Source organism: Tachypleus tridentatus, chromosome 3, assembly GCF_004210375.1.
Source record: "Tachypleus tridentatus isolate NWPU-2018 chromosome 3, ASM421037v1, whole genome shotgun sequence".
Taxonomy (NCBI): domain Eukaryota; kingdom Metazoa; phylum Arthropoda; class Merostomata; order Xiphosura; family Limulidae; genus Tachypleus; species Tachypleus tridentatus.
The window spans coordinates 53,447,073-53,464,942 of record NC_134827.1 but is presented as its reverse complement, the minus strand read 5'-3'; the positions used below and the strand labels follow the sequence as shown (position 1 = coordinate 53,464,942).

General features: G+C 31.4%; 1 protein-coding gene across 2 annotated transcripts in view; it reads right to left on the bottom strand.

The window, feature by feature from the left end:
• The window catches only part of LOC143246871 (oligoribonuclease, mitochondrial), a 58,897-nt gene extending 44,980 nt beyond the window's left edge, over nucleotides 1–13,917 (bottom strand). The window contains exons 1-5 of one of the 2 annotated variants that reach the window (XM_076494114.1): nucleotides 13,828–13,842; nucleotides 13,119–13,282; nucleotides 11,681–11,764; nucleotides 10,669–10,746; nucleotides 7,860–8,080 (exon numbers count right to left, since the gene is read on the bottom strand). In XM_076494114.1, the coding sequence (XP_076350229.1) occupies nucleotides 7,860–8,080; nucleotides 10,669–10,746; nucleotides 11,681–11,764; nucleotides 13,119–13,250 (515 nt within the window). In that variant the 5' untranslated portion in view covers nucleotides 13,251–13,282; nucleotides 13,828–13,842. Of the gene's footprint in view, nucleotides 1–7,859; nucleotides 8,081–10,668; nucleotides 10,747–11,680; nucleotides 11,765–13,118; nucleotides 13,283–13,827 lie in introns of both variants that reach the window. The other variant, XM_076494116.1, reaches the window with a different exon arrangement.
• Between the last annotated feature and the right edge of the window lie 3,953 nt (nucleotides 13,918–17,870).

Below are 17,870 nucleotides of genomic sequence, written 5' to 3'. Positions count from 1 at the left end.
AACTATTACAGTTCAAGAATTGTACATCTCTATCTAGTGGATAACTTGATACATTATAACTATTACAGTTAGTTCAAGAATTGTACATCTCTAACTAGTGGATAACTTGATACATTATAACTATTACAGTTCAAGAATTGTACATCTCTTTCTAGTGGATAACTTGATACATTATAACTATTACAGTTAGTTCAAGAATTTTACATCTCTAACTAGTGGATAACTTGATACATTATAACTATTACAGTTAGTTCAAGAATTGTACATCTCTAACTAGTGGATAACTTGATACATTATAACTATTACAGTTAGTTCAAGAATTGTACATCTCTAACTAGTGGATAGCTTGATACATTATAACTATTACAGTTCAAGAATTGTACATCTCTATCTAGTGGATAACTTGATACATTATAACTATAATAGTTAGTTCAAGAATTGTACATCTCTAACTAGTGGATAACTTCATACATTATAACTATTACAGTTAGTTCAAGAATTGTACATCTCTAACTAGTGGATAACTTGATACATTATAACTATTACAGTTAGTTCAAGAATTGTACATCTCTAACTAGTGGATAACTTGATACATTATAACTATTACAGTTAGTTCAAGAATTGTACATCTCTAACTAGTGGATAACTTGATACATTATAACTATTACAGTTCAAGAATTGTACATCTCTAACTAGTGGATAACTTGATACATTATAACTATTACAGTTAGTTCAAGAATTGTACATCTTTAACTAGTGGATAACTTGATACATTATAAATATTACAGTTAGTTCAAGATTTGTACATCTCTATCTAGTGGATAACTTGATACATTATAACTATTACAGTTAGTTCAAGAATTGTACATCTCTAACTAGTGGATAACTTAATACATTATAACTATTACAGTTCAAGAATTGTACATCTCTAACTAGTGGATAACTTAATACATTATAACTATAACAGTTAGTTCAAGAATTGTACATCTCCAACTAGTGGATAACTTGATATGTTATAACAATTACAGTTAGTTCAAGAATTGTACATCTTTAACTAGTGGATAACTTGATACATTATAACTATTACAGTTAGTTCAAGAATTGTACATCTCTATCTAGTGGATAACTTGATACATTATAACTATTACAGTTCAAGAATTGTACATCTCTAACTAGTGGATAACTTAATACATTATAACTATTACAGTTAGTTCAAGAATTGTACATCTCTAACTAGTGGATAACTTAATACATTATAACTATTACAGTTCAAGAATTGTACATCTCTAACTAGTGGATAACTTGATACATTATAACTATTACAGTTCAAGAATTGTACATCTCTAACTAGTGGATAACTTGATACATTATAACTATTACAGTTCAAGAATTGTACATATCTAACTAGTGGATAACTTGATACATTATAACTATTACAGTTAGTTCAAGAATTGTACATCTTTAACTAGTGGATAACTTGATACATTATAACTATTCCAGTTAGTTCAAGAATTGTACATCTCTAACTAGTGGATAACTTGATACATTAGAACTATTACAGTTCAAGAATTGTACATCTCTATCTAGTGGATAACTTGATACATTATAACTATTACAGTTAGTTCAAGAATTGTACATCTCTAACTAGTGGATAACTTGATACATTATAACTATTACAGTTAGTTCAAGAATTGTACATCTCTAACTAGTGGATAACTTGATACATTATAACTATTACAGTTAGTTCAAGAATTGTACATCTCTAACTAGTGGATAGCTTGATACATTATAACTATTACAGTTCAAGAATTGTACATCTCTATCTAGTGGATAACTTGATACATTATAACTATAATAGTTAGTTCAAGAATTGTACATCTCCAACTAGTGGATAACTTGATATATTATAACAATTACAGTTAGTTCAAGAATTGTACATCTTTAACTGGTGGATAACTTGATACATTATAACTATTACAGTTCAAGAATTGTACATCTCTAACTAGTGGATAACTTAATACATTATAACTATTACAGTTCAAGAATTGTACATCTCTAACTAGTGGATAACTTGATACATTATAACTATTACAGTTCAAGAATTGTACATCTCTAACTAGTGGATAACTTAATACATTATAACTATTACAGTTCAAGAATTGTACATCTCTAACTAGTGGATAACTTGATACATTATAACTATTACAGTTAGTTCAAGAATTGTACATCTCTAACTAGTGGATAACTTGATACATTATAACTATTACAGTTAGTTGAAGAATTGTACATCTCTATCTAGTGGATAACTTGATACATTATAACTATTACAGTTAGTTCAAGAATTGTACATCTTTAACTAGTGGATAACTTTATACATTATAACTATTACAGTTAGTTCAAGAATTGTACATCTCTATCTAGTGGATAACTTGATAAATTATAACTATTACAGTTCAAGAATTGTACATCTCTATCTAGTGGATAACTTGATACATTATAACTATTACAGTTAGTTCAAGAATTGTACATCTCTAACTAGTGGATAACTTGATACATTATAACTATTACAGTTCAAGAATTGTACATCTCTATCTAGTGGATAACTAGATACATTATAACTATAACAGTTCAAGAATTGTACATCTCTAACTAGTGGATAACTTGATACATTATAACTATTACAGTTCAAGAATTGTACATCTCTAACTAGTGGATAACTTGATACATTATAACTATTACAGTTAGTTCAAGAATTGTACATCTTTAACTAGTGGATAACTTTATACATTATAACTATTACAGTTAGTTGAAGAATTGTACATCTCTATCTAGTGGATAACTTGATACATTATAACTATTACAGTTAGTTCAAGAATTGTACATCTCTAACTAGTGGATAACTTGATACATTATAACTATTACAGTTCAAGAATTGTACATCTCTATCTAGTGGATAACTTGATACATTATAACTATTACAGTTAGTTCAAGAATTGTACATGTCTAACTAGTGGATAACTTGATACATTATAACTATTACAGTTCAAGAATTGTACATCTCTAACTAGTGGATAACTTGATACATTATAACTATTACAGTTAGTTCAAGAATTGTACATCTTTAACTAGTGGATAACTTGATACATTATAAATATTACAGTTAGTTCAAGAATTGTACATCTCTATCTAGTGGATAACTTGATACATTATAACTATTACAGTTAGTTGAAGAATTGTACATCTCTAACTAGTGGATAACTTAATACATTATAACTATTACAGTTAGTTCAAGAATTGTACATCTCTAACTAGTGGATAACTTAATACATTATAACTATTACAGTTAGTTCAAGAATTGTACATCTCTAACTAGTGGATAACTTAATGCATTATAACTATTACAGTTAGTTCAAGAATTGTACATCTCTATCTAGTGGATAACTTAACACATTATAACTATAACAGTTCAAGAATTGTACATCTCTAACTAGTGGATAACTTGATACATTATAACTATTACAGTTCAAGAATTGTACATCTCTAACTAGTGGATAACTTGATACATTATAACTATTACAGTTCAAGAATTGTACATCTTTAACTAGTGGATAACTTTATACATTATAACTATTACAGTTAGTTCAAGAATTGTACATCTCTATCTAGTGGATAACTTGATACATTATAACTATTACAGTTAGTTCAAGAATTGTACATCTCTAACTAGTGGATAACTTAATACATTATAACTATTACAGTTCAAGAATTGTACATCTCTAAGTAGTGGATAACTTAATACATTATAACTATAACAGTTAGTTCAAGAATTGTACATCTCCAACTAGTGGATAACTTGATATATTATAACAATTACAGTTAGTTTAAGAATTGTACATCTTTAACCAGTGGATAACTTGATACATTATAACTATTACAGTTAGTTCAAGAATTGTACATCTCTATCTAGTGGATAACTTGATACATTATAACTATTACAGTTCAAGAATTGTACATCTCTAACTAGTGGATAACTTAATACATTATAACTATTACAGTTAGTTCAAGAATTGTACATCTCTAACTAGTGGATAACTTAATACATTATAACTATTACAGTTCAAGAATTGTACATCTCTAACCAGTGGATAACTTGATACATTATAACTATTACAGTTCAAGAATTGTACATCTCTAACTAGTGGATAACTTGATACATTATAACTATTACAGTTCAAGAATTGTACATCTCTAACTAGTGGATAACTTGATACATTATAACTATTACAGTTAGTTCAAGAATTGTACATCTTTAACTAGTGGATAACTTGATACATAATAACTATTCCAGTTAGTTCAAGAATTGTACATCTCTAACTAGTGGATAACTTGATACATTATAACTATTACAGTTCAAGAATTGTACATCTCTATCTAGTGGATAACTTGATACATTATAACTATTACAGTTAGTTCAAGAATTGTACATCTCTAACTAGTGGATAACTTGATACATTATAACTATTACAGTTAGTTCAAGAATTGTACATCTCTAACTAGTGGATAACTTGATACATTATAACTATTACAGTTCAAGAATTGTACATCTCTATCTAGTGGATAACTTGATACATTATAACTATAACAGTTCAAGAATTGTACATCTCTAACTAGTGGATAACTTGATACATTATAACTATTACAGTTCAAGAATTGTACATCTCTAACTAGTGGATAACTTAATACATTATAACTATAACAGTTAGTTCAAGAATTGTACATCTCCAACTAGTGGATAACTTGATATATTATAACAATTACAGTTAGTTTAAGAATTGTACATCTTTAACTAGTGGATAACTTGATACATTATAACTATTACAGTTAGTTCAAGAATTGTACATCTCTATCTAGTGGATAACTTGATACATTATAACTATTACAGTTCAAGAATTGTACATCTCTAACTAGTGGATAACTTAATACATTATAACTATTACAGTTAGTTCAAGAATTGTACATCTCTAACTAGTGGATAACTTAATACATTATAACTATTACAGTTCAAGAATTGTACATCTCTAACTAGTGGATAACTTGATACATTATAACTATTACAGTTCAAGAATTGTACATCTCTAACTAGTGGATAACATACATTATAACTATTACAGTTCAAGAATTGTACATCTCTAACTAGTGGATAACTTAATACATTATAACTAACAGTTATTCAAGAATTGTACAGTTAGTTCAAGAATTGTACATCTCTAACTAGTGGATAACTTAATACATTATAACTATTACATCTCCAACTAGTGGATAACTTGATACAGTTAGTTCAAGAATTGTACATCTTTAACTAGTGGATAACTTAATACATTATAACTATTAGAGTTAGTTCAAGAATTGTACATCTCTAACTAGTGGATAACTTGATACATTATAACTATTACAGTTCAAGAATTGTACATCTCTAACTAGTGGATAACTTAATACATTATAACTATTACAGTTAGTTCAAGAATTGTACATCTCTAACTAGTGGATAACTTGATACATTATAACTATTACAATTCAAGAATTGTACATCTCTAACTAGTGGATAACTTGATACATTATAACTATAACAGTTAGTTCAAGAATTGTACATCTCTAACTAGTGGATAACTTGATACATTATAACTATTACAGTTAGTTCAAGAATTGTACATCTCTAACTAGTGGATAACTTAATACATCATATACACAATAACACTCCCACCACCAACAAGCTTTACTTCTCTCCCTGACCAACTTCCAATAATAATTACAAAATCAAGGTCACACCTTAGCTTGTTGAAGAATATTTGCTGAATTATAGGTGACCAAACACATGGTAAATTTGCCCCTGTATAAGAAAGATCCACTGTTTGAAAGTACTCGGGTAATACAATTGTTTCAAGACTGCTTGCATCTTCTGTCATTGTGAAAACAATATTTAACCATAGTTGAAAATGTGATTAGCCCATAAGCATTAAAGACAACTTTTCTTGAACCACTGCTATCTTCCTCCGAGACAGCAAAGTGAAATCTATTATTATTATTAAACTTTATTGAAGAAAAATCAACTGATACATCATGAGCAATTTCAGGTAACAAGAAGTTCATTAATTTGTAAAGCAATGGTACATGTGACCATTATACCAGAAATGTTTTACAAGGTTCAACCAGCTTAGACTGAGATTAGCCCTAAGTCCATATACTCGGTAGGCCTGACAAGAGGGGGGTTTGGGTCTACACTCCTGGGGTATGGGGAAATACGGGATAGAGAATAATGCAGTACTGCAGGAAATTGCTTTGCCTCAAAAAATGTAGATTCTTAACACATTTGTCTTCTGCCCACCAGAAAAATTTCATATGGCCGTGAATTTACCATGAACTTATGAAAACTTCAAAAAGGGCCTGGGGACATAACTGTCCCCTGGGCCCATCCCACTTCTCAACTTCCCTGATATTCAGATATTTTGAGTTCAAGTGTAAAAACAAATAAAAATATTAATGAAGCTAACATAAAAATGACTTTGTAATTGATAGGTCTCACATAGAAATAACTTTGTAAGTTCATGACATTTGTACTAGTACAAAAACTGATAACAGATACAAAGACAGCGAGAAATCCTAGATGAAAGACCAAGGACAATACATTGTACATGAAGAACTATTCTTGAAGCCACATAACTCTGGCTCTGATTGGGTCAATAACAGATTTTACATATTTGCTTTACTAACCAAAAATAATATACTTTGAAAACATAGCTCACCACTGTTTTCAAGATAAAACTGGTACTATTATATAATAGATAATGATTCAACAATCAGTTTAACCTATGTAATTTTACTAAAAATATGTAAGTTTTCAAAGTGTCTGACAAACTTGATTACCTGAACCAATAAACTAATTATTGATTTTAATTTCAAGCAAGCAAAGTTAATTTTAAAGTACTAAATATTCTATACAACTGCAGTTACACCACCAATTTTCTGGCATCCCTTACATCTGGACAAAATTATAAGAGTGCATCTGAGATCCCTGCCAGACTAGTTCACTGGGCAGCAACAGATGGCACTGCATGTGATGTGCTCTCTTTTGGGATTGGCTACTTACTGACCTCACAGGATTTAATGTACCAAAGGAGAAGGAAGTTGCTTGAGCATGTCAAAAGTTTCACGGGATCTGCTGTTGAGGGTATAGAGCAACTAAGCTCAAGGAAGAAGATCTGGCTTAGTGGATGAATGTTGACAAAGAAACACTTGTTGTTCATCGCTATACTGACTCTGACTACCTTTGTAGTCTAATGAATCTTCATTTGTTGTATGAAAAATTACACAAGGAAAGATTAAATCTCATAAAACAACTTTGCTTGGATGAAAAATTTAGAAATGTGTATCAGATTAGTAGGCCTACATCAGATGATTCTGTGGCTTCAACTTGAGGTACCCCAGATGTTCCCCCTGCAACATTACAAATCCATGATGAAATAGTGGACTATTAAATATAGTAATCCAGACAGTCTGAGTACATCTGTAATTCCAATAAAATTCTAAAATTTACCACTTTGGAAGTGGTACTGCAGCAATGTTCTTTGTAAGTACAGTAATTAATAAACCCTATTCATTTATACTGTGCTAATAAACATGTACCATTTAATATTTGTTTCACTTAAGTTTCTAACAGTCCATGGTGCTTTAGAGACATGGGAGAGGTATAATTAGTGGGTCAGAGGTTTATTATTGTATTAATATTATTCTATGACCTCTATTCTGGAACCAATGGTGCCAGAAAATTGGTGGTGTACCTGTATCAAATTACAAATTCTCACCTGCAGAGTTCTTTGATGGTACTAACATCTACAATACGGTAGTGGAGGTGTCTCATTAGTTCTGGCATGTATTTGTCAAGGAACTTCTTGTCTTCATGAACAGAATTTCCTGCGAGAGGACATTTTCCTGGAGGCGTGTGCTGACGGACAAACGACAAGAGTGCCATTTCGGCAGCTTGAAGTGAAAGAGTGCTGTTTCTACTGGCTTCAGTTAATCCAGACTATGTAACAAAATGTTTCAAACATTAAACCTTCTGAAATAAGTGACACTCTCTTCATAAGTCACTAATGGAAAGAAACAGATTTAATAAGTGTTATCTAATACTGCATAAAAATGAAGTCAACAAACATTAAAATAATTGTATTTCTCATGAAGAATAAAAAACACAAGTTTTGATGATGCCAAAAAACATAATATTTCAACCAACTAGTTTTTCATCGATCATCGGTAGTCACTTTGTAGGTCAAGCTAACACTGTAGTCACTAGACCTCATGACTGTAACAACTAGCTGATGTGTCTTATGAAACATTTATCTTTCATTAAACCATGTGTTTTTTAATCTTTATATAATAACATGCCTGAAAATAATTAATATATTTTTTACTGTTTTAAGAAGTAGTTATTTTGGTACAAGTTTTAAATGGGGAAAACAAATAACTATTAATTACTAAATAATTTATATTTTTCTAATCATGTATTTAGTATGACAGTTTTGTTAGTCAAGAAGAACAAACAGAAAAACATCCAGTATAGACTGTATCATCACCAACAATAAAACGGTTACCATATAAACAGACTACGATTTATGAAAACACAACAATTATATTATTCCTTGTGTCTTAAAGGGTTATGCACATGTAAGCTTAGCTGCACACTTGAGTACACTACATGTCATGTAACAATAACAGGTAATATAGTTATGATAGAATGGTTTTGTCAAGTCTTTGTTTTGATATTTTTTAAACATTTCGTAGGTAGTGTGATGTCACCAAAATCTAATAACCTTTGGAAATAGCGAGTTCAAATTTCCATGATTGGGATATTCATTGTAATTCATGTTATTTAAAAATAGAGGAATATGGTACAACCTGGGGTACCAGACCCATCCAGAAAAAGACCAGCACCATTTTGTACCCCAGCTGTGATAAGCAATGTACAACTCTAGCAACAAGTGGAAATCCAGAAACACAAAAGTCAGTAGTAAGACTGTACTAGGAAATGCTAGGCAACATAACTGATAACAAATCTATCTAGAAGAGTGACAAGTCCCATGTACACAAAGTATCTCCATGATGCATCAGTTCAAACATGGCATACTGCAAACAGGCAGAGAAGAGAAACTATTTCAGTTATTCACTACAAAGAAATGCTAGTCAAGTTACTGGATGCAGTATCTACGTGATCAGCATGTTGATACAGGTGTTTAATAACCAATGATTGTACACAGGATGGATTATGAAAAACTAAATGGAGGTAGGATTGCTCTGAAGATGACAGTCTTATGATGCAAGCTTTTAGAAAGGAAATCAGACTTCAGGGCTACTGTCAACATACCTCTTGAAAAAGAGCATGGTTAGATGTTGCAACATGCACTTTATGGTGTGGTGAGGCTCCCATGTTTTTCACATTATATACTCAACACCTGTAGGGTAAGTAACTCAGTAACATACACAGAAGAGGTTTAAACATGGCTGCTGTTATCAAGGGGTTAAACACTATATTTTTAATCTAGTCCTAAGATAAAATTGTTTCAATTACACTATATTCATCACACCCAATGTAAGTATCATGTTTTCTTTAAGCTGAGTTCTTCAGACTTACTGGAATACAATGAACATAACTATATTTACTAACTATAAATCTTTTAGTTATTTTTAAAGCTCATATTAATGAGGTAATTGCTGATGAATTGGAAAATTATATTTTGAAGTCCAATATTTATATTAGCAGACCAGATAAAGACACTGTTTCATTAAACAGGTAATGGCCTATGAACACCTGAACCTGTTTTTTTTTTTCTGTCTCAGAATTTTGCGCAATACTATCTAAGGTGTACCTGTACTAGCTGTCCAAAACTTTGGACTGACTGGCTAAGAGAAGGCAGATCTTACCCACTACCAATTATTGGACAAGTGTTTTTCTGACCAATTACTGGAATTTGACAATCATCCTTACACAGTAGCCACAAAGAGTGGGGCATATTTCTACACGAGAACAATCATCATTACACAGTACCCACAAAGAGTGGAGCGTGTTTCTGCACTAGAGGGATAAAGCTGAATTCCCAATCAGGGCACAATAAATACTATGCTTCAAATAAGCCTACCTATCCTTCATAGTATACTATATAACACAAACTGTCTTTTATAAAAAACATTATGACAAAGGACATGTTGCAGTAAGCTAAACCCTAACAACTTGTGTATATTATTTTGATATTTGATTTACTAGATAAAACAACAAAATACTGCTCACAGTTCTACATCTGCTCAAAGAAATAGCATTCAGAGGAAATATGAACAAAATTACAAATTTAAGTGTGTTAATTAGCAATGTTCCACTCTGAGCTGAAACTTCTAGCACAGTGTATCCAATGAAGCCAAGATTCTGTTTAAACATCAAAAACATGTCTGTTTTTACACCCCTTTGACTCCAAAGAAGCCAAGATCTTGGAACAGTGAAATCCGATAATTCTAGACATATTCCATTATATTTGCTTTTCACAAGGTAACATAAAGTCAAAGTAACTGAATAACATTTATTAACAGCTTATACATCTATAAACATCAATGTACAGTTCTCCACACCTTTCCATGGTGGTCCTGGCACCATCTGTTCATTCCATCTAAAATACCATCAGGTTGGTGGACAATCAAGTTTGGACCCTATAAATACATGAAATATAAATCAGTCAGACTACATGTATGGTACTGATAACAAAACTTAACAATTATGAGAACATTTTTTTTTCCTTCTCAACAAATGACCAATACATCAAGCAGGGTCACTCTTGCTTGAATAGGGGAAAAATGGAATGTGCTATGAATTTTCAGGATAAACTCAACGTAACATTAAGCTAATCTTTCACTTGTGAACTCCTAGAAGTAAACTGTCAACAACAAAATTTATCCCTCAGTCTGACTTATCTTTAAACCTATTTAACTTTTCATGTTCTGAATCTCCATTTCCAAACTCCAAGACACCTTAACTGTTATACAAACGGATACCACGGTTCGTGATTGTGTAAAATACAAGTATTAATATGTAACACAATCTTGCAGTCTCTCATCACAAAAAGATTACACAGGACAAGAAACGGGTGTCAGATAACTTGAAGATATGTGAAAATGTGACACACATGATGTGTTATTTGGGAACAACTTATGAATCATTTTTTGTTTCCCAGCCCTTAAGTAATCTTACTGTTGTCATAATTACTTTGTGTACATTACTGATGATTCTTTTTTGTATCTTTTCAAAGTCAGGTTTGATCCAGAGATTAAGTTTAAGCCAGGCACTGTTTAATAAGTGTCATATAGTTTAGTCTTCATTTAATAAACCTCCAATTTCTGTACGCTAATAATAAATAATATTATTATTTGATAAAGTACTGTTAAGCCTATTTTGCTTAGCTACAATCCTGAACTTCAACTAATTCTTTGTCTCTGTTAACTTTTCATCAATTACCTCGATCACTCTCCACCATAAGTGTTTTAATGTTCTATATTTAGACAAACATTAACAGACTAAAACCCACAAAAATATTTTAAATAAAACTAATTTTCTTCTTTCATAAAAGTTAGTTTTGCAGCAACTCACCTCAGCAATTAAGTTCAGTTTATCATCTGTAATGAGACATGCTATTTCTAAAATATGACAAGTTTCAATGTCCAGGCCAGTCATCTGAAAAATTATGGTAATGTAAGAAAAAGATTTACACATGGAAAAGCTTAAAGGTAGTTTCTTCGTAAGTATATAAATAAATATATAATATTAACAAAGGTCCTAGAAAGTGTTTGTTTTTTAATTTCACGCAAAGCTACACGAGGGCTATCTGTGCAAGCCGTCCCTAATTTGGCAGTGTAAGACTAGAGGGAAGGCAGCTAGTCATCACCATCCACCGCCAATTCTTGAGCTACTCTTTTACCAACGAATAGTGGGATTGACCGTCACATTATAATGCCCACACGGCTGAAAGGACGAGCATGTTTAGTGCAATGGGGATTCGAACCTGTGACCTTCAGATTACGAGTCAAACACCTTAACCCCCCCTGGCCATGCCAGACCACTTATGAAACGTGTAGATTTTGTGCAGTTAAAAGGTTTTTTTTCTAAGGTACATTTGCTCTTTCTAAATACAAACAAATGAAAAAAAAACAATGAAATATTAAATTTCAAAAACAAAAATCCCTTTAAAGATAGAGTACAGAAAAATATCTTGTTAACTGCACCATAAACACATACATCAACAATTCTTTTGTTTACCAGGGCAGTTTTTTTGTTTTCAAAATATACCTTCAATAAGAACTATTACAAATAATAGTTCATGTGGAAATAGCTACACAATAACTAAATGTATACAATTTCAATGTCTGTAATGTTAGACTGATTCATTGAGAGATATATTACTTAACATGAAACTTTATTTTACATCACTGAAGGTTTGCTAACTACAGAGACTACATTTTTTGATATTTGGAGTTAAGTTCAGGAGACTCTGTTGTGTTCACTATGGGCATTGAAATCCAACTTGCAACATTATAATTATACAGTACATTTGTTTTTGGGAATACCTGCAATAGATATACAATTATTGTAAATTATATATAAAACCTATTTACATTCGGAAAGAATTTGCATACAAGTTAATTTCACGTTTAATACAATTTAAATCACCTCGAACTTTACATTTAGTTTCAAAAGTCTGTATGATGCCCAGAAAAAAAAAAAAAAAGTGTACCTCGAGGTATGGCACAATTTCCTTATTTGGATGAAATTATGTGAATTGTGCAAACTAAATTGTTTACGTACCATAAGACTGAAGTTTATAAAACACAAAGCCAGAAAATACGAATTTACGCCTGCACGTCAGATAAGGCATAGTACTAGTAGCCTTACGCCCTCACTTCGGGCCTAACTGAAGTTTAGTACGACTTGTAAACTGTACTGTGTTTGCAAATTAATTCACCCTTACAGTTACAACTTACAACCACGACACTTGAGATTATGTCAAAGTAAACTAAAAGTCGCAATTTACCTCCAAGTCTATCCATACGAGTCTTTCTTCATCGGGAAGGTGTTTTCGTGCCTTTTTGAAATTAAACGAACTCATCAGGTTAATCAATCCACTTAACAATCGCTGCTTGAGATATATCGATAATATCACCATCCGACATGCTGAAGGCTTTTAACCAGAGACATCTATACAAGACTTTGGCAATCAGTATTGAAAATAGCAGCATTGTGATTGGTTGGTTTTTACCGGACGCCATCTTTATTGCACTCTTGTATACTTGTTTACATACGGTAGTAATATTACTATTAGATCTACAAATATTTAATAGAATGCAAAAAATAAAAAATGTAGAGGTTTGTGACAATCGTTAAGAAAAAAATAGATGAAGAAAAACCAATTACCGTGTGAGTTTCCAAGAAATCAATGGAGAACACATGTTAAAACAAAATTGAGTTGAAACTGCCACCGATATTAAATGAGACTGACATTTAACTATGTTTGACGAGATGAAAGTCTCACTTGCATTTTGTTTATTTATGCAAGCAGTAATTGGGGTTAAATCTATCTCATAAACGAGCGAAAATTTGAAGAAAACTTTATAATAGTTTATTTTTAAAAAAAATCAATAACTCCGAGCAAACACTAAGCCAAAGAAGATCTCATGCAAATGTGATAGCATTAAAGTTACTAATATTACTTTTATATTAATAAATTTGTTTTTGTAACTTACCAAAAATTAATGAATTGTTTGCTGAAATGCTTCTAAATTCGTTTTCAGTTCAATCTTCGTACCATGTGCTACTGGATGCGCTTACAGCGCTCCCATCTTAAATAGTTGAATTTTACTAAAATAGAAAATGCTATATTTTTGAAGTTTCGTAATATTTTGGTTACAAAATAGCACCATTTAAGACTGTTCATCTTTGTTGTTGTTATATATTTCATAATTATCAGAAAATACTTAATTTTAGTTAAAATTAAATGGCTTACCAAAGTACTTTTAACTTCCACATTCATGAAGAAATTTTGAAGTAGAGAGATAATATATACTTCGACTTCTGAACTGCTTTACCAAAAAATCAACCTTAGCGAAAGTCATTTCATAATTCAACAGTGAAATAATATTATGGTTGATTACTTATAAAAGTTTAAAAGGCAGCAGATACAAAATAAAATGGACCTGTTTAATCGGAGGTTGTTACTTAACCATAAGAGACGATAAGACATTGAGATTTTGGAGAAATACATATTATTTCGAACCTACAATCCTTCCTTAGTGCTGAACTCAAAAGTTTTTTTTTTCAATAATTAGTAGTTACCTTATTTGTTCCTCACAACACTATTAAAAATGTAACTTGTGCTTAAACAATCACACCTCTCGAAACACTTTATTCTTTGTTAGATAATTTGATATTAAGGTTCAAAATATAAACACGAACAAAAGGAACATATTGGAGGATAATTTCTGTGCCTGAGGTTTTACAGCATATTTCATCGTAACTGTAGTTACAAAAATAACATTAAAAGAATAAGTATTCTACAATATCATATTAAATTGCATTCTATTGTATTACTAAAACTGTAATGTTGGGTTTTATCACCTAAATTAATTACTTGACAAATAAAAGCAAATAAAAATCAGTTACGATGTGCAAGTTGAATTTTGTAGTTGGATATTTTAATAATCTAGTTTGTTTGTTTTTTGAATTTCGCGCAAAGCTACTCGAGGGCTGTCTGCGCTAGCCGTTCCTAATTTAGCAGTGTAAGACTAGAGGGAAGGCAGCTAGTCATCGCCACCCACCGCCAACTCTTGGGCTACTCTTTTACCGTCGAATAGTGAGATTGAGCGTCACATTACAACGCCCCCACGGCTGAAAGGGCGAGCATGTTTGGTGCGACGGGAATGCGAACCCGCAACCCTCAGATTACGAGTCGCACACCTTAACACGCTTGGCCATGCCAGGCCTAATAACCTACTACTTTTTAAAATGAGTATAGTTTTATTTTTTTATAATTATTTCCAGTTGCTTATAAACTTGGTTTTTAAAGTTGTTAAACTTATGTTTTGAAACATTTTATTCCTTAGTTTCCTTACTTTAAGCGACATTTCTGTTTAAGTGATTATTTTACATCATAATTAAAAATATGTGTGGAATATGCTTTAAGTAATTGTACCAACGAATAGTGGAATTGACCGTAACATTATAACGCTCCCACGGCTGAAAGGACGAGAATGCATGGTGTGACGGGGATTCGAGCCCACGATCCCTCGGATTACGAGTCGAGTGCCTTAACCATCTAGCCATGCCGGGCCCTTTTTCATGGGAAAATTCCATATAAGTTTGATTATCTTACTTGCGATAACCTCCAAACTTGTGGCGATAAACTTCTGGTTCTAACTCATATACTTTGAAAATAGCTGTTTTAGGCGTGTCATAATTCGCACAATATTCTAGAGAGAGAGTGTGTGGTTTCTTCTGTTCTACCAGTTAAAACACTTTGTAAAAATAATGACCATTTTGGGTTAGCCATTCTCAGTATGTTAGAAATATGTATCAACTTCATTTTCATTGAGTGATATATTAATATATTGATTAGGAGTTTAGTGTAATTTCAATTTAATTTCTTTTTCGTCTTCAGTACGAGCTTATTCAGCCTCGAGACGTTTATTTTTCAGTTCCGATATGAGATTGTTCAACATTGAACTGGTTGAGTTTTAGCAGGATCTTTAACTTATCTTCATCATTCAATCGCAGACTAGTATTTTGGTATTACGTTTTTTATTCGTTTTTCTCGTTCATTTCTTCACATTTAGTTCAAAAAATTTGGCAGTTTCAAGCAGTTAACTTTTCTTATATCCTTCAAGAGAGGATATCCTTTATATCTTTATATCCTTAGAGAAAATTTTGATAACTAGACACGATCAAATCTTTTGATTGAATTACGATATTAATTTTAATCTAGATCGAATTTTATCTCTGATTCAGATCTTGGGCACGAGCACCCAATTTTTTGTAACGTCTTACAATTTCAAATAGCCTGAAAGTGAATTATAATTTAGATTTAGAATTGAATAAGTGTTGATATATATCCAGTTTATGATATTTGGTAACAAGATTAATACGCACACTGTTCTTTCTCAATATAAATATATTTTAACATTCTAATAATGATTCATATACAAAAGTTTTACAAACCTACAAATAATATCGGATCTTCTATCTGGTCTCGAACTGAATATTTTATCGGCAGTTCACGGTGAGTGAATTAATTTCGAGTTGGTATAAATACAATTCACTTAATGATGAGCTAACTAGTTCTATATTTCTCGTCTGTCACACGTGAGTTAAAAAACGAAAAAAAACAAACGAAATTTTCGTGGCAGTTTAATTTTGAAGGAAAGTGAACTTTCCCAACTGTAGTGTTCATGGATGTTAATATCCTCTTTCGCCCTGCTCGTGGTAGAAATTTTGTTATTTTCGTGAATTTGGACTTGATTTTAGGTCGGGAATCTTTTTACACGTGAGTTTTTTACAGTTGAAGTTATATAGTATATCTTTGTAAAAATACTAATGTCCGATGTGAATCAGCTGAAGATATGTGGTTTGTAATGTTCGAAATTTATTAATGTTCCTGGTCAAATATCTGAATTTCGCGATTAATAAACGTTAATCACAGTTACAGCCTTCGAGGTTTATAGTAAACTAATGATATATACTGTTTGTTGGTGCGCATTGGTTACATTTATAAGCGCGAGATGAGTTTCTAGAAATTTAAGTCAACATAACAGTACTGACGATACACTAATGTTTACATACACGTGTTGTTCATTCTTACACTCGAGAATTTTCTACACCTTTAGTGAATAGCCTGGACTTTTGTAATTAATATTGAATAGTATAAGCTTTGTAGTTTTTTCAAATATAAATTTAACGGTATTAAAATAGATATGTAATAGTAGATCCGCCATACTTTTCTCTTCAGAGAAATAAAACTTGGTATTAGGCGATTTTTCACTAAGATATTATGTTAATATATATTAACAACATTCCACTAAATGTAATACACTTTCGAAGAATTATAAAACTTCAGTAGCCATGGCAGTACACAATACAATCAAATAACCTTTTGATGACTTGAAAGTTTGATTTTTCTTCAACAAATTTGTTAATGTTAGTAAAATTTTCACAAAACTTCATGAAATAACCAGCCATTCCCAAAAATCTCATGAAACTTTTATTGGTAATAGGAGTTGAATATTTCACAACACAATCAATTTTGAAGATCATAATTACTCAACTTAATTTGGTATTAATCTCCGATACTTTCAAATTTGTGTGTCAGAGTCACAGCGGCTGTCATCAGGATTAACTGAATACTCGACAGCTAAAATATTTTGGATGCATCTCGGATGTTACAAGACTTCAACGTAATGATATGACACAACTGGGCAGTCTTTTGACAAATAAGTGTTTTTGCATCATGGTCTGTATTATTAACGTTTCGAACAACCTTATAGAGGCCACGATATCTAGCTATGTGTGGATGTCCCATAATGGGTAATAATACCAAGACCATCTCATCAGGATGGAACTCACGCTTTTCAACCTCTTTTATTTCAGCTTGGGGATATTATTTCAAATTATATCGAGCCAACTTACAATTACGTAAGAGTCTGAACCAAAATTGGAAACGTAATCCAATAAGTGAATTTCTTTCGGGTCATCTTCCAACTATTGTTCTTTCAGTAACTTCAAAGGGTTCTGGGTTCGA